Here is a 17784-nt window from a genome sequence, read left to right as displayed (position 1 = left end):
AGCTCACGTTTTGTGGAAGTGTGGTAGGCCTGGAGGGCTTGTTTCCTCAGAAGGACTTTGCTTCGCCGGAAGTGCACTGCCCTGATCCTCTTCCCTTCTTCCTCTCAAAGACTCGGCTCCATCCATGAGCTATTCCTTGATCTGTCTGACGGCCCATGGTCTCCACCTGCAACTGTTTGCATGCATACAGTCTGCTGTTTGTCTCCGATTTCTAAACTATACCAGCTGTGTTTCTTAGTCTCCTTCTCTGCCTCCTTTTGGGGAGCTGGTTTTTCATCATTTGGAATCGCCTTTCCCCCTCCCATGTGCTTTCCTTCATTTGCGATCTTTTGACCTTTGGTTTTATTCGGGAGGGGGAAGGGTGACCACTTAAAATTTTCTGTTTCCTTGGTTGCCTTCTGTAGTTTTCTCTCCGTTGTTTCCCTCATCCCATTTTCTTGTCTGTTCTGCCGCTGTGTGGGCCTGGGCTATGCGGCAGGGCAGATCTCCCATCAGAGCTCCAACATGCCCGCAGAGTCTGGAAAGAGATTCAAACCCAGCAAGTATGTTCCGGTCTCAGCAGCTGCCATCTTCTTAGTGGGAGCCACGACGCTCTTCTTTGCCTTTACGTGAGTTTTCCCCCCCAGTGGTGGTATTTGGGGGCCACTGTTTTGAGTTTTGTTAGTTACTTGCAAAGCCAAGTGACTGGGAGTGCTTTACCTGTCTGATACAGGTAAATCCAAATCCCAGAGCCATGGTAAGAAAAGTGAGAAAAGCCTGTATTGTCAGCCTTACTATAAATTAGCTCCATCGAGCCTCACCTTCCTCGTTCCTCCCCGCCTTCCTTTGGCATCATAGATGTCTTTATATTTTCCTACCCTGCTCCAGCATTAGATGATCCTGAACTAGGAAGGAAGTGGGAGGAAACCACGAGAGGCTTGATGCAGCTTAAGCAATCAGTTTCATGAGAGAAAGGGAACTCGACTAGATTGAAGGTTTTTCAAATAATAATGCCTTTCCCCCAGAATGTCCGAAGCTTGGATTTGAAAATGTGGACACTGAGAGCACTTGGGGGGATGGGGCGGAGTTCAGAATTCATTAGAAGGTAGGCCAATGAGACAGGTTTGACTTTTAGTGTCACTTAGATGGTTTTCTCTGTGCTCTAAGAACCAAAGCCTCGAGAATTAAAGACCACTGGGAAAGGGCAAGTTTGTTTCAGGAAGAAAGTCCTGGAAGACTCCCTTTACGGTAGTTCTTACTGAGGGGACTAGCAGTGATTCTTCTGTTCTTGGTCCTTTTAGGGAAAGCGTTTGGTATTGAATGATTTCCCACTGAAGATATTCAGACTTTGTTCACCTGCTTGTTACTAGAAGGGACTTTTATTTATCCTCCCCCTTTTCTCCAGTACTTTAGCTCTTGAACAGCCTGGCAGGCATCTTTGCTGTTACCTGTTTATAAATTAGCATATACAGGCTTCTGAGCCTTAAACTGTTGAGTCATGGAGTCAGTGTTCAAGTTGCAGCTGTTGGAATAATCAGAGCAGGCTAGATTTTCTGGGGAGTCCACTTTGCCATCATTCAGGCTCAAACCTAATTGTAAGGTGCTGTTGAAAGCAGTGTGAGGTTGGTGGGAAGAGGAAGATGAGGAATGAAGCAGGAATTGCAGCAGGGCTGTTACTATTATGGAGAGAAATACAGAACAGAGTTTAATCTGAGATAGGAGGGAAGGAAAACCCTGGAACTGAGCTTCAGATACCAAAAGGCAGTCTTCAATATAGGGATTAAGCCAGCAAAGTGACAGTGATGTTTTTCTGTTGAGTTTTTAAACAAGGAAAGAATGACTCCACTGTCATGTATGCGTATCATCCCACTTCTCACCTCCTTTCCTCCACTGAGAAGTCAGAGTCTTTGGCTTCTAGCTCTCCAGCCGGAGTGCGTCTGCTGAATACCTCAGGGATCTATAACAGCCCTCCTTTCTCTATGACTTTTTCATAATCTTGTTCTTTTATTTAAACTCAACACGTTCATTGTTTCGTCCTTCATGCATTCACCACCATTAAGGCAGAATGAGTCTTCAGTGTCAGGCTTGCTTTGGTTTCTGCTAGTTTGGCCAGTAAGTAGAATCACCATTTTGCCCAGGGACCTTTTATATTGATTCTTAGATTCCTTGCATGGCAGTAGTGGTGCTGCGTTGGGAGGCAAATGTACAGGATCAGTTTGACACCCTTAGACCTGCTCCTTGGGAAGGGTCTGTTTTCTTTAGTAAAAGGCGAAAGATTTATACGATCTGAAGAGAAACCAGAGTATAGGGTCTGTTTTCTTTAAAGAGGCAAAGCCTTCAGAAAAAGTAGGCAATCCAGGGGTTGACTAAGTGGTTCCTCCCTTTTAGCCCATCCGTTCTTGAGGTAGGACCGCAGAATCCTTGTTCTTAACTTGCTAATCTGGAACCACTGAAGTGCTTGGCTGGTTATACCAGTTTCCCCACGAGGAGTTGTCCTGACATAGGCATTTTCTAACTGATTGGTGAAACTATTTAACCTACTTTCCCATTCCCTGGTGCCAGAGAAATAGGGGCCGTCCTTACGCCATGGTCTCTCAGCCCCAGGAAAAAAGAATTTTGGAGGACAGCATAGACTCAGTTTGGACTCATTGCCTCAAATCCAAAGTTAGAAGAGCCTTGGACATCCTGGCAGTTTCATTATGGCCAATTTCTGGGCTCTCTTTGCATCGGTAGGCTGTCCTTGGCCACCATGTGGAAACTTAGACACCCCATTTCTTGTACCCCTATCACACTAGCTCTACATGCCTCTGAAATTCTCATCTCTTCCTATTCATTTAACCGTAGCAGATGTAGAGGAGATAGATGCTCCTCTTCAAGCATATATCTAGGCTGAGATGCCACTGTTCTCCAAAGCTGTCCTTCTGCAGATTCTGCCCCTTTGGGAGTTCAATTCCTTGGAGAACCCCTGTTTAAAAACTGCAACCTAAAGAAAAGAATTCATGATTTCAAATAGACAAGAGAGAGGCTGTCTTTGAACCAGCTCCTATATGGGGCCTGAGTCTATAACTATTCTGCCATCTGCCTGTTGTCTTTACTGGGCTACACTGTTCTTACATCAGTTTAAGCCCCAGGTGAGAATTACTTTGAGACCAGGAGGACTGGGAGTAGGAGGAAGAGTCCCTTTCAGCTGGCAGATATAATTAGTGGAGGCATGTAGGCTTCAGCTAATTAGGAACAGTTTACCCTTCATGTTTCTTTGTCAAGTAGGGAAAGCTCTGAGTAGAAATTTTCAGTTGTTTGATCATCAAAGAATGGTGACCTTCTTCAGCCCCAGAGAAGCTTGAATAGAACAGTTGAGGCCTCCTGTCTAGACCCCAATCCCTCTCAACCACGGAATTTTGTCTTGTACTAAAATTAAGTGGGAGAGTTACTAGGAATCCTGTCTTTTTCCTTTTTACTCTTTGGGAAGGAAAGTGTCTGCTAAAGTAACATTCATTTAAGATACTGGGCCTGGATCCTTTCCTGTCTTTTTTTTTTTTTTCTTTCTTTTTTTCTTTTTTTTTTTTTAAGATTTATTTATTTATACAAGCACTGGGTACAGTCAGAAGCACGGGAGGGTGAGAGAATTCACCAGAGCCAGAGCAGGGAGCAGAATAGGCAGAAGGACCGAAGTACACTGCTGAGGGGAGCAGTGGGCGGCAGGAGAGGTCTGCGCGCCATGTGGGACCCTCCTCCGGTGGCCGCTCCGTTTGTTATTAGCAAGGGGACAGAGCCAGATAAGAGGAATAAACTCTGTTTGGGGGTCAGGAGACTGAATTTGGTAAAGTCTGCTAACCTTTGTAGGCCTTCTAGCTCCGTATAATGAGAAAGTTGACCTAGAGCAATTTATATTAAGCAACATGACCCCCTTTTTTCAAATGAGATCTTGTGTGGAACCCCAGTATGTACAACCTGAGAGTAGGGCTGCTTTGGAGCAAGTGAGGCTGTTGTGTAAAGGCCCAGCCCCTCTTGGCCTCCTGGGGACCCTTGAGACCTTAGGGTTCTGCTTATGCCATTTGAAATCACTGGATTGTTTCCTCTAAAGTTCTCCTTGAGTGAGTTAAGTCAGCTAGTGTCTCATTTTGTCCCTTTGTAAAGTTGGTAGGGTTTCGGGCTTAAAATCTGCTGCAGGTGATCCTCTTTAGGAAAAATAAAAGACAGCTTGTCCATAAATGGACATGATGGTCTTTCCCGTGTCCCATCCTTGATAGCCCTTCCTTCCTTTCAGTTGCTGCTTCTGGCCCCTATAGAGGTGGGCCACCTCCGTGACATTCCTCTTGTCCCTTTTTTCCACGACTGCAGAGGTGCTAGCACCTGTTTGAGTGGGAGCAACCTCATGACTTAGGGCATTAATTGAGCAATGGTTGTTCTTTTTCCTTCCCACATTGTTTTCTCATCCAGGAATAAGTACCCAGGTCCTATATTTGGTAATCAGCTGCTTGAAAATCTGGTTAATAGAGATTCCACAAATTTTGTGTTTTAAGAGAAACTAATCGAGAAGAGGAGAAGTTGTTTTCCTGTGGAATCTTGAGGAATCCCCCTCGGGAAGGAAGTGGGATATTCATTCCGGCCTTGTCTCATCAATAAGGAAACGAGTCACACACTCCAACTATGGCGAGGCATGGGCGGAATGCATGGGCCTGTTCTTCAGGAGCTTAGTGCCTATTTTACTCAGTGCCTGCTCTACGTGTCCTTGAATCTCCAGGACCTCAGATAGGGGAAGTGGAATTATGATGAGGGTGGAGCTGGAATGATAATTGACAATGATGGTGATAGTTAATAATGTTTCCTCCCTCCACCTTCTGTATCTTCTGTCTGGTGAATGCCTAGTGTTAAACTAGCTGGCTTAAGAATTCCAGGTTCTTTTCAGACACTGTCTTCATTCTCTTACTAGGTAGCTGAAGTAACAGGCTTGGAGGTTTTCCTGTGGATTACCTAACACTATGTAGCAAAGCATTGATCAAGACAAGATTAAAATTCAAAGCTTCTTGACTCCTACTTTGTTTTTCTTTTTCTTTTCTTTTCTTACGTACTTCGTTTTTCTTACCAGGAACTTAGCCATTCTTTGTAAGAGAAAGTGTTAGGGAGGGTCAATAAAGAGATTTGTGGATTTTGAAACCTCTTCTGCCAATTTTGTTAGGTCTTGAAAACAGGAGCGCTGAATGGATGGGCGGAAGAACCTGTTCTTCCTGGGATGCTAGAGGCTGGGAGTCTCATGAGTGAGTCAGCCAGCCTTCTGGGCTACAGCCACTCCCTTCGCTCCTGGAGCTCTGTGATTATTTGCCATCGGCCTAGAACGAGCCTCAACAACTCCTCTACTCAGCTCAGGCCTCGTCTCCTTCCATCAAAGGCAACAGATTCAGACAGGCCACTCGGGGTGGTCACCTAGGGATCTGGCAGAGTTCTCTAGCAACGGCAAGCCGCTCCTCCAGCCAAGTGGAATATGGGCTATGACAGGACCGGGTTCTGCTCACACACGCCTCTCCTTGGTGGGGTGTTCGTGCAACTAAAGTGCTCCAGTTGGGTACAACTGGTCTTTGATTTGAGTCTAGGAGGAAACACTGCCCGTAAAGCGGAGTTACTTTCACCATTTCTAGATAGTGCCACTGTGAGAACACTTTATTTTTGCAACAGAAAGGGGAACTCAGTTCCAGGATTACACACTTTAGCTGGGATAGGTTATAGGGGTAAAGGTCCTCATTCCAGTCGTAGGTGGCTGGCAGGAGACCCAAGAAATTGGGGGATTTGCTGTGTTTGGCATTGCAGAGACAGAAGAAAGAATGAGGTCAGAAAGATTGACATCTGGGCCTGTGAGGGGGCAGGTGTCTCATTCTCAACCACCTTAGTTCTCCTGGGAGATGGAGGTACCCCCTTTTTTTTTTCTTTTCCCAGAAGCTTTGGAGGCAACAGTGGCCAATTCTAGGAATGAGACTTTTAAATCATGGGCACCTCAGTGCTCTAAGGATTTGATTTCTTTTTTCCCTTCTAATTATCTTCCCAGGCTGTAGGAGTCTAGTGAGTCACCCTTTCTCCTCTTCCCCAGGCGGAAATTGAAGCGACAGCTAAGCACTAGGGAGGGGCTCTGACCTGGATGACTGGTTTTCAGTTTCTCTCTCCCTGAGGAGCCTGGGAGGTCAGGCTTTGGGTGGGCCTGTGTAAGGATCCTTCCTTCTTGCTCATATTCCGCCCCAAACCCTGCTAAGGTGTGCGGACACCTTCTCTGAACCAATGAACCCCCAAAGGAGGAGACTTCCTAGAGTCTGATGAGAGAATAAAACTAGAACTACGATGGAAGGTGTGTTTTGCTCTTGAAATCAGAGCTGTCACTCTGGCGTCATATTTTGTCTCCCAGTTATTTGCTCATCAAGAGAAGGGAAGGGTTAATTGATATTTACTATGTAAAAAGCCTAGCACACAATATTTACTTAAAATTTTTTTTAATGAATGACTAAGTGGAATTTAAATAGATAGATGATGGTGGTAAAGGCTCGTGAAGTGCTGTGACAGGTTTCTTATCATTAGTTTGTATCTCATTAATGACTTCTGAATGTCCTGAATCACTGTTCACGGCTGTGCTTTTTGTTTTCATGAGATAGATCACCTCTCTCAACAGAATCCAGGACTGCTATGGATTACTTCTCCAGACTCATTGCTGTCTTGTTTTCCTGGCCTGTTCTTCTTTCCTTCAATGAACTCTCCTTTCCTTCTGGACTGGTCTAGATAAGGGGGACAAGGACAGATGCTGTCCTAATTCTGGAGATTAAATTCGCAGCCACAAAGCAGATTAGGGCATTTAGCCACTGTCTTGTAATGGGAAGTTCTTCCTGAGCTGAGGCAGGAAAGAGGGCATTTGCTTAACTACTGACAAAGCAAGCAAGCACATCAGATGTTTTCCTGAAACTTCCAGCTCCCAGGAAATCGTCAGAAAAAAAAAGAGCTCTTGAAACATTCCTATTTGGCTTCCCTAGACTCTTACCCTGAAAGAAATGATGGTTTTCTTTCTTTCTTTGCACCAAAGAAAGCTGATTGGAGCATCTCTCTTAATTTGGACCCTGTGGAGTACTGGATATGTTTGGCCAGTTATGTTTCCCTACAAGATGTAGGGCTACTTTGCTCTCATGTCTTTTTTTCTTTTTCTTTTTTTTTTTTTTAAAGATTTATTTATGCATACAAGAAGTGGGGTACAGGCCAGAAGTGGGGGGAGAGACAGAGTGGGGAGCAGAACAGGCAGATGCATTGAAATACACTGCTGAGGGGAGTAGCGGGCAAGACAGGAGAGATCTACTGCGCCGTGTGGGTTGCTCCCTGGCCAGGGATTGAACTCGTGTTGCAGTGGCTGCAGATAGCTTCATAGTGCTGTGTCCTTCATAGTGCTTGCGCCACCAGGGAGGCCCTGATATCTTTTTCCTCTCTCACTTTACGGCTTCACAGACCTTGAGGGATCTAATTCTGTGTCTTGATGTCCATCCTTATCTGCCTCTTAGGCTTCACCCCCAACCCCCATCTTGAGAAATAGCCTCTAGTTAAGATTCTCGGGGACATCTGACACAGTGAAGAAACTTGAGGCATCTGTGAGTGGGTCAAAGTTAGCTGGGAAGAGGGAAGGCGGAGCCAGAGAGGCAGGTGGTATGCCATGCCCTGGGCTGATGTGCAGGTCAGTGGGGCATGGCTGGGATCCAGAGACGGGAAAGTAGCTGGTGTCAGCTACATCCTCTATCCTGCGCTCTTGTGAGAGGTTAAACAGGAGAGAAGGACAGATTCTAAGACATGTAGAAAGAGCTATGGAGGAAGAACACTGATCTTAGTGCAAGGGGTTATGGTAGTAGAGATTCTGAGTCCTGTACCTTAATCTAAAATGAAAAATTCCAGGGACTAGACCTGCTCCTTCAGAAGGGTAAACAATAATTGGAGAAAGGAAAGGGGACCTGCACAAGATTTATATGTAGGTATAGCTACTGAATCTTTGCAGGTTTTTATATGCTCACTGTCCAAGTTGCTAACAGCAGCCCCTCATTGTCTTATCTGTGCAGCTGTCCAGGACTAAGCCTCTGTGTGTCACCTGCAGTGCCCATCTACAATGCAGTTGTTTTCCTCTTTGTGCTGGCCAACTTCAGCATGGCCACCTTCATGGATCCTGGGATTTTCCCTCGAGGTAAGATTTCTGTCATCTTTCTTGAAAACTCCTTACTACAAATTGAAAACAATTTGTGGGTATACACACTTGGTCCTGGGCCTAGGTGTGCTAGAGTCTTGGGGTACTTTTATAGTGTAATGATGAAAAGCAGTCAGGGTCTTCAGGAATATAGGCCATAACTTCTGGCCATGTGATTCATGTGGGGTCTTCTCTTTGATTTTCACTCATTTAGCAGAAATTTGAGCACAAGATTTGAGCATCATCGCTAGATGCGCTAACAGCATGAGTGAGGTAGGCAGTTGTAACAGTGAGATATAGACTGTAAGGGAATCATGACAGAGTTCTATGAGGACATAGTAGAGGATGTACTTACATCTACCCAGGGAGGTGCTGCTAAATGAAGGTGTGAAAAAGTTCACCAAGTAGGGGGTGGGTAGAAGGGAAGGGCATGCAAGGTAGATGAAGCAGCATATACAGAAGCCTATGTGTGAAGTGCTGAGCTCAGTGGGGTGGGAGGTCGAGTGCGTGGTGGGACCAGACGGGACAGGAGAAAAACCCAGAGCCAAACTTGTGAAATATTTTATATGTTAAGTAGATTATAATTCTGCCTTTAGATAGGAAGGGGTCTTTTCACAGCTTTTAAGAATGTACAGATATCTTTGGCGGGGGGTAGGAGAGGAGGGTCTATTCAATAATTCAAACCAGAGAAGAACTTAAATGCAAGATTGGGATTTAAAGATATTTCAGAAGTAGATGCAACAGAATTTTTCATGAACAGTTGCTTATTAGGGGATAGTGAGAGGGTAAAGATATTGTTTGTGATCGTTCCAAAGTTCCTAAGAATACTGATTTTTAGAAACCAGGATATGCATAAATGAATGTTGAACAGATTTGGAGGGAAGACAGCATCTTAGATGTGTTGAATTTGAAATACTTGTGGATCATCCCATTGGACGGTGACCCACCGGTCGTTGAGTAATCAGACTCAAAGAACTTGATCTCACTCAGAGTCTTAGAGAGAGTAGAAAGAGATTAGGAAAGAGCCAAGTTCAGACATGACCAGCATTGACACTTTAAAATGAGCAGAGAGGAAGGAGCCATTGAACCTGGATTGAATAAGAAAGATAAGTAGTAGGAGAAACTGGACAGAGTGGGAACTGGACAGAGTGGGGCATTTCATAGTATCTGGGCAGTATGAGAAATTAGGTCCACTAGTAAACTTAGAATTGCTTATTTGTTTTTGGAAACTAAGAATTGGTGATCTTAAGAAGAGAGTTTTTTTTTTTTTTAAAGATTTATTTATTTATACATACAAGAACTGGGGTATAGAGGTGTGGGGGGTGAGAGGATTTCACCAGAGACAGAGTGGGGAACAGAACAGGCAGATGCACTAAAATACACTGCTGAGGGGAGCAGCAAGTGAGTCAGGAGAGGTCTGCTGCTCCATGTGGGTAACTCCTTGGCTGGAGATCGAACTGGTGCTGCAGTGGCTGGTGATAGCTTCATAGTTCTGAGACTTAACCCCTTGTGCCACCAAAGAGGCCTGTTTCCTCCTTTTTAAAATAGGAGTAATAAAAATAATATTTTCCACCAAGAATGACTGTAAAGAGTGAGTGAGTTGGTGTATGAAGAGCCCACAGAGCTGCATCCCGGTCCCTGTGACCTGTCCTCCATGACTGGCAGGTCTGAGGTGGGCAGGGGCTCTGGATTGCCTTTGGGGTCTTCCCAACCCAGAAGTGTCTGTTCTGCACGTTGCTATTATGAACGGGACCAGGCAACCCGGGAAGGGTGTTCAAGTTAAGAGACTGTCTTGAGCCAAAAAACAGTATTGAAATACATATAGTGGATTAATAGCATAGGGAACATGCTTTTGGGCAAGGGGTTTATATATGGAAAAGATGTTAATTCTTTTGGCTTCAATCATGTACTTGTGGCTATTCAGCTGTTATGCAAACTCGTTATATATGTGCTTTGGTATGTGAATAAACCACGACTATCAGAGCCACCTCTTTTTTTTTTTTAAAGATTTATTTATTTATTTATACAAGCATTGGGTACAGTCAGAAGGGCGGGAGGGTGAGAGAATTCACCAGAGCCAGAGCGGGGAGCAGAGCAGGCAGAAGGACCGAAGTACACTGCTGAGGGGAGCAGCGGGTGCCAGGAGAGGTCTGTGCGCCATGTGGGACCCTCACCGGCGGCCGGGGATTGAACCGGCGCTGCAGAGGCTGCGGGCAGCTTTGCAACCCAGTGCTCAACCACTGCCCCACTGGGGAGGCCCCCAAGTCACCTCTTGACACTTAGTCTCTTGAACCTCATTTGCCCATGGAGAAGAAATTATTTCATTCATTCCCATAGTGTTGTGTAGAGAGCCATCTCAGTTTTAGTTCCGAGACTGCATTGTGCCTAATGCAGTCTGGCATAAACATTTTCATTTATTTATTTACTTATTTACTTACTTACTTACTTACTTATTTATTTATTTATTTATTTGTTTGTTTGTTTGTTTGTTTGTTTGTTTTTAAGGATTTATTTATTTATTTATACAAGCACTGGGTACAGTCAGAAGTGTGGGGAGGGAGGGTGAGAGAATTCACCAGAGCCAGAGCAGAGAGCAGAACAGGCAGAAGGATCAAAGTACACTGCTGAGGGGAGCAGCGGGCAGCAGGAGAGGTCTGCGCACCATGTGGGACCCTCCCCAGTAGCCGGGGATCGAACCAGCACTGCAGACGCTGCAGGCAGCTTCGCAACCCAGCGCTCAACCGCTGCGCCACCGGGAGGCCCCATAAACATTTTTAAATTGTTTTCTTCCCCTCCACAGCCGAAGAGGATGAAGACAAGGAAGATGACTTCCGAGCTCCCCTATACAAAACGGTGGAGATCAAGGGCATACAGGTGCGCATGAAATGGTGTGCCACCTGCCGCTTCTACCGCCCTCCACGATGTTCCCACTGCAGTGTCTGTGACAATTGTGTGGAGGTAAGAACCCGAGTGGGATAGACTCAATGTGCCTTTCCATGGACTAAGACTTGCATCCTGTGGATTCTTGGCCTTGGGTGAAGCAGAGTTCTGGTTCGCTGCCTGGGTTTGTGTTCTAGCTCTTACAGAAGGTGTCAGCATGGATGTACACATGCGGGGTAGAGCAGAAATAGTCTTAACGGGAGGGGCCCATGTGGGCATAGGCTCTCCTGCCACCACGACCTATGGCTCCAGCCTTCCATGCCTTCGTGGCCTTGGTTTTCTGTCCTGCCTTTGTGTTACCTCGTTTTCACTACATCTCACTGTTGCATTCAGATTGTACCATTATATTTCTCTTCCTGGCTGTTCTTTTGTATCCCTTGTCTTTTTAACCTTTTCCCCCCAATCCCTTTTTATATAGCTTATAAACAATTGCCTGCCAGAGTTTCTTTCCAAACCTCTTTTCTCATGAATCTTGATATTTTTGTAAAGCCTCTGATAATTGTCCCTTTCAGAGTTTCTTGGTCACACAGGATAAACTTTGATAGGTGGCCATGGCCTTTGACCAACCTTTGGAAGATCTTCCTTACAGATTGACAGAGCAAGATAAGTGTGTGGCCAATTTTCAATTTTGTAACTAAACAACAAACAGGATAACTGATCACGACTAAAGGATCTTAGGTTCTGCTGTTTGTTTCTCTTCTTGACAGAAGTGATCTAATGCTGTGTCCACGGATGCCTCTCAGTGTGTCTCTTTTTGCCCCTAGGAATTTGATCATCACTGCCCCTGGGTGAACAACTGTATTGGTCGCCGGAACTACCGTTATTTCTTCCTCTTCCTCCTTTCCCTGACAGCGCACATTATGGGTGTGTTTGGCTTTGGCCTCCTTTATGTGCTCTACCCCGTGGAGGAACTCTCAGGTGTGCGCACGGCTGTCACGTATCCTTCAAGGCCTGTGGGTTGCAGGATCGGGGGGAGGGCGTGGAACGCAGGAAGTTGAGTCTTTTGGTAGTGAGGGCCAAAAGGAAGATGACAACTGTGTGGGCTGGGGAAATTGAGATCATGTTGCTCTGTTTTCCTTGACTGTTTGGCTTCAGAATGGCAGTGATGTGTGTGGCTGGCTTATTCTTCATACCTGTAGCTGGGCTCACGGGATTTCACGTGGTGCTGGTGGCTAGGGGACGCACAACCAACGAACAGGTATGAGGAGCCCCTGAAGAACAGGCACGTCTCTTAGCCTGCTGATTAGTAGATAACTGTGTTTCCACAGATACTTGGTTAATACCTTTTTGATGCTGTTGTCCGAGTTCCTCCTGTAAGCATGACAATAGAATCCATTCGTAACTAAGTGTATACTGCACAGTTTAGACTCGGAGCATGTAGTAAATGACCTGGGCTGTCCCTCAAGTAGCTTACAGTGCTATTTAAAGGAGAAGTATTTTCATGGATGTAGTAATAGCTGACTTGCTTACTTTTGCTCTTATGTATGTTATCTTAGACTTCAGTATGCAGAGAGCTTTTTATCCCCATTTTACATGAGGCAGTTGCTGTTTTGGGTCAGATGGCTACCCTGAGTAGACCTAGGATTTGAATGAATGACCTTGACTCTATGTAGAATTTTCATCCTTAATAATCACAACTATAAGCTTCTTGATGGTAGGATTGTTTTATTCACTTTTGTATCCCCCAGATAGTGGGGGTGCTTGATAATTTGCTGATTTGTGTTTTGGAAGTCAAGTGCCTGTTGTCTGACTGACCTGGTCCTGTTTTCCTCCCTCTAGGTTACTGGTAAATTCCGGGGAGGTGTGAACCCTTTCACCAATGGCTGCTGTAACAATGTCAGCCGTGTACTCTGCAGCTCCCCTGCACCCAGGTACATCTGCCACTTTGGTTTTGTGTTCAACCTTGATCAAAACTTTTGTCCTCTTTTGTTCTGTTAGAGAGGTGGTCTGGCAGGAGACTGCCTTGTGGGAAGGGTGCTCTTAAGTTGGGAAGTGGCTGCAAGGGGCCCTCTGATTCCTGCTGGTGTTCTTCTGGTGTTACAGTTATTTTCCTTTGAGAGCTGAGCCTGAAGCAGGTGTCTGCCAGAGGGCTAGTGTCGCTGCTGTTCTTCAGCAGTGACAGAAATCAGTTCCGTGTTTCCTTTTCACTGGCCTGGTTTAACTGTCTTGTATTTGTAAAAATACTTTCTGCAGAGTAGGCAAACAGTAGGTATTTTTGAATGAATGAACAAATGAATGAAGACCTTCTTACTCTTGACATGCAGGTATCTGGGGAGACCAAAGAAAGAGAAGACAATTGTAATCAGACCTCCCTTCCTTCGACCAGACGTGTCAGATGGACAGATAACTGTGAAGATCATGGACAATGGCATCCAAGGAGAGTTGAGGAGAACAAAGGTGAGGAATTCAGGGAAGTAAAGGTGACTTAGGGAATCTCACCCATGACACAGATGCAGATTTGCTTTTAGTTTATATCTCCTGCAGTATTTATCATGTGTTGACACAGATTGTCTTTTTCTGTTCGATTGCAAGTTCATTCACAGAAATGGAGTCTGTTTATTTCCAGTCGTCATAGGGCTTAACGTAGTAGCTTAACAAGTGGTTGTTGGTGGAAGTGAACAAATAATTGACAGAAATAAACCCTCGTTGGAAACTTTTAAAATTTATCTATGCATACAAGAGCTGGGGTACAGGCCAGAGGTGTGGGAGATGAGGAGGATTCACCAGAGACAGAGAGGGGAACAGAACAGGCAGACTGACTGAAGTACATTGCTGAGGGGAGGAGCAGGAGAGACAGGAGAGGTCTGCTGCTCCATGTGTGTCAGCTCCCTGGCTGGCTGGGGGATCGAACTCGTGCCGCGGAGGCTGCGGATAGCTTTCCAGTGCTATGCTTAATCCCTTGTGCCACCAGGGAGGCCCAGGAACTTTCTTTATTCAATACCATCACCAAACTGACTCTTCCCTTGTCCAGTCCCAGTTTAGAGATGTGTAATTGACTCCCTAACATACTTTTTATACCAGTTTAACACTTTTTTAAAAAAGATTTACTTTATTTATGCTTACAAGAACTGGGATATAGGCCAGATGTGCGTGGGGTGGGGCGGGGCACTGCAGTGAGAGGATTCACCAGAGTGGGGAACAGAACAGGCAGATCTACTGAATACACTGCTGAGGGGAGCAGCAGGCAAAACAGGAGAGGTCTGCGCCATGTGGGTTAGCTTCCTGGCTGAGGTCGAACTCAGGCCGCAGTGGCTGGCGATAACTGAGACTTTAACCCCAGCACCACCAGGGAGGCCCCCCAGTTTAACACTTTTGAGTTGCCCTAATGCTCAAACTCTGACTTTCCCAGTCTAAGGGAAGCCTGGAGATAACAGAAAGCCAGTCTGCAGATGCTGAACCTCCACCTCCTCCTAAGCCGGACCTGAGCCGTTACACAGGGCTACGAACACACCTCGGCCTGGCTACTAATGAGGGTAAGGCAGAGGCAAGAGTGAGGTTGTGTGTGTGCTGTAGGGAAGGCAGGCAGGGGCTGGATGATACTTGTGTTGTTGTTCCTGAAGACACTCAACAGGTGGGACATGAGAGGACCACTTAGGACAGCCAGGATAAAGGGGATGCTACTAGTTAGTGGCAGTAGCATAAATGGGGGGAGAGGGGAACTCTTAGCTTCTAGACAGACCAGAGAACATCCCTAAAACCTGGGTGGTGCATTCTCGCTCTTGAGTTCTGCACAGGCTGGTATGAGTCTTTGGTCTGATTTCAGCAAAATCATTTTCCTGGCACTTTGCTTTTGTTAGGTGTATCTATTCTGTATTTTGCTAGGTCTGTCTGTCTGTATTTTAAGAAAACTAGACAGGTTAAGAGAACAGCCTGTAAAGTGGTGCCTCCTGGGCATTTTTTCCTGCAGACAGCAGCCTCTTGGGCAAGGACAGCCCTCCCACACCTACCATGTACAAGTACCGGCCGGGCTACAGTAGCAGCAGCACATCAGCAGCCATGCCTCATTCTTCCAGCGCCAAGGTACTGAGTGTTCTTGTGAGAAGTAGGGTCATAACATAAGCCAACTGGGAGAAGGGAAAGAAAAGGCAGAGGGAAGAGAAACCCCAAACCATTTCCCTAATTGTTGGCATTTGGTGTGACTAAATTTCCTTGATATCAAAGAGGGAACGGTGTAGCATAACAGACAGAAGTACCAGGTACAATATAAGATCTGAGTTCAAATCCCTGTGGTGCCATCAGTCAAGTTACTTAACTCTCTTAGTCTCATTTTCGGCATCTTAAAATCAGATACTTGTTACAACTCATAGATCTGTTTTACGGCTTAAATGGGACATAATGCGTGTGAAAATTCTAATTTGATCAACTCTCCTTGGATTCTGGGGCCTAGAATCTGTCACAAGAGGAGTAGTGCTAAGAACCTGTTTTATTTTTTCCCCTCAGTTGAGTCGAGGGGACAGCTTGAAGGAGCCGACTTCAATTGCAGAGAGCAGCCGCCATCCCAGCTACCGCTCAGAGCCCAGCCTGGAGCCCGAGAGCTTCCGATCTCCCACCTTTGGCAAAAGCTTTCACTTCGATCCACTATCCAGTGGCTCACGCTCCTCCAGCCTCAAGTCAGCCCAGGGCACGGGCTTTGAGTTGGGGCAATTGCAGTCCATTCGTTCAGAGGGCACCACCTCCACCTCTTATAAGAGCCTGGCCAACCAGACACGCAATGGAAGCCTCTCTTACGACAGCCTGCTCACTCCTTCAGACAGCCCTGATTTTGAGTCAGTGCAGGCAGGGCCTGAGCCAGACCCACCTTTAGGCTACACCTCTCCCTTCCTGTCAGCCCGGCTAGCCCAGCAACGGGAAGCCGAGAGGCACCCGCGTTTGATGCCAACCGGCCCAGCACACCGAGAGCCCTCACCAGTTCGGTACGACAATCTGTCGCGCCATATTGTGGCCTCCCTCCAGGAACGAGAGAAGCTGCTACGCCAGTCACCCCCACTCCCTGGCCGAGAGGAAGAACCAGGCTTGGGGGACTCAGGCATTCAGTCAACACCAGGCTCAGGCCATGCCCCTCGTACTAGTTCCTCCTCAGATGATTCGAAGAGATCACCCTTGGGCAAGACTCCACTGGGACGCCCAACTGTCCCCCGCTTTGGCAAGCCAGATGGGCTAAGGAGCCGGGCACTAGGGTCCCCTGAAGCAGGCTCAACTGCCCCATACCTGGGCCGATCTATGTCTTACAGCAGCCAAAAAGCTCCACCTGGTGTCTCTGAGATGGAGGAAGTGGCCTTGCAGCCGTTACTGACACCCAAGTAAGTATGAGTCCACACTGGCCCGTGAGTGGACAAGTAAGGCATCAGGCCTTACTTGTACATCGTAGGGCAGGGGGCCCAGGTGCATCCTGCTTTGGGAGAGCTCTTCCTTCCCACTCTCACAGCAGCTGCTCTCATGGTCGTTCCTTTTAAGAGACTGAAGAGTAATATTTTTTTCTTAACCTATCTTTTACAAATGATTTGCCCTAGAGTAGTTAAATAAGATCATTGCTCTTAAGAGAAGGAATAAATAATAGGGTAGAGAGGGAGCAGGCTTGTTTTAAATAGGGCAAGAGAACAAAAAATGGGTAAGAAAGTATGCGTGTCAAGAAAGAACTGTTTTTTTTTCTTTCAAGCGATCCTTTTTGTGTGGAGCTTCTGACACCTCTTTTCTTCTTTTCCCAGAGATGAAGTGCAGCTCAAGACCGCCTACAGCAAATCCAATGGGCAGCCCAAGAGTATAGGCTCCGCCTCCCCCAGCCCAGGCCAGCCACCTCTTAGTAGCCCCACAAGGGGAGGGGTCAAGAAGGTGTCAGGGGTGGGTGGTACCACCTATGAGATTTCTGTGTGAGCCTTGCGGGACACCTCCCTCCCCCACGCCTCTATGCCTACACCAAAGGGCCCCAGGTGGCCACCTTCCTTTCCTCAAGGGGCTCCCCTCCCCTGCATGGACATTTTTTTAAACCACCAATTCCAAGAGGATGAGGAGCGTTTATAAAATGCAGCGGGGTTGGGGAGTCGGAGAGTTGGGGCCCTGAGACTGGGGTAGCAACCCCCTTCACCTTTTAAGACCTTCCCTCCCTTAACCCCTGGACCAGACTCAGTGGACATTTGTGCAATTGCTCGCCCTGGAGGGAACCAGATCATTTTTAAACCAGAAATAATTTTTTTTATTATTGTTACGGATTCTATTTTTTTCCTCTTCTGCGTTACCAGGTGTGTGTGTACATATATATATATTATAAATATCAAAGAAATTATATATCTATCCTGGGATGGGAAAATGAGGGAGGGATCTATATAAGGAGGGGCTCTTACTCTTCCCATTCCTCAGACCAGCAGGAAAAAAAGGGGAGGCATCAAGTCTTTTCTTCCCCATGGTTCCCTCTTACGTCCCAGCTACCAACTAAGGAAATAGCACCCCCTGTTGTTGGTGCTAAGTGATCAGGAAAGAAATTCGGGGAGAGGTGAGTCTGGGGTCTTGGTCAGAAGAGGAAAGGACCTGGAGAGGGGAATTCATTTTCTAGGCTCACTGGCACTTAATTTCCCCAGGAGGGGCGTCGCAGCCTCATGACTTTAATGGTGGGGGAGGGGGGAGGATCTGGAAAAAAGCCTGGCCTAGCTCCAGAAACAATATTGGATAATCCTCCCGTT

The 17784-nt window shown here is 46.4% G+C and overlaps 1 protein-coding gene across 1 annotated transcript; it reads left to right on the top strand.

Annotated features, from left to right (window-relative positions):
- Positions 1–504: 504 nt before the first annotated feature.
- Positions 505–16981, top strand: ZDHHC5 (zDHHC palmitoyltransferase 5; the record flags this gene model as incomplete). Its single annotated transcript, XM_084232473.1, has 11 exons — positions 505–608; positions 8049–8170; positions 10971–11128; positions 11875–12047; positions 12206–12308; positions 12890–12981; positions 13375–13507; positions 14460–14583; positions 15018–15130; positions 15551–16410; positions 16816–16981. The coding sequence occupies 11 exons, from the start codon at positions 505–507 to the stop codon at positions 16979–16981; spliced, it is 2148 nt and encodes a 715-aa protein (XP_084088599.1).
- Positions 16982–17784: the final 803 nt, after the last annotated feature.

The sequence above is a fragment of the Talpa europaea genome, assembly GCF_964194135.1.
Source record: "Talpa europaea genome assembly, chromosome: 1".
NCBI lineage: Eukaryota > Metazoa > Chordata > Mammalia > Eulipotyphla > Talpidae > Talpa > Talpa europaea.
The sequence above is the reverse complement of the archived record's forward strand: the minus strand, read 5'-3'. Positions and strand labels throughout refer to the sequence as shown.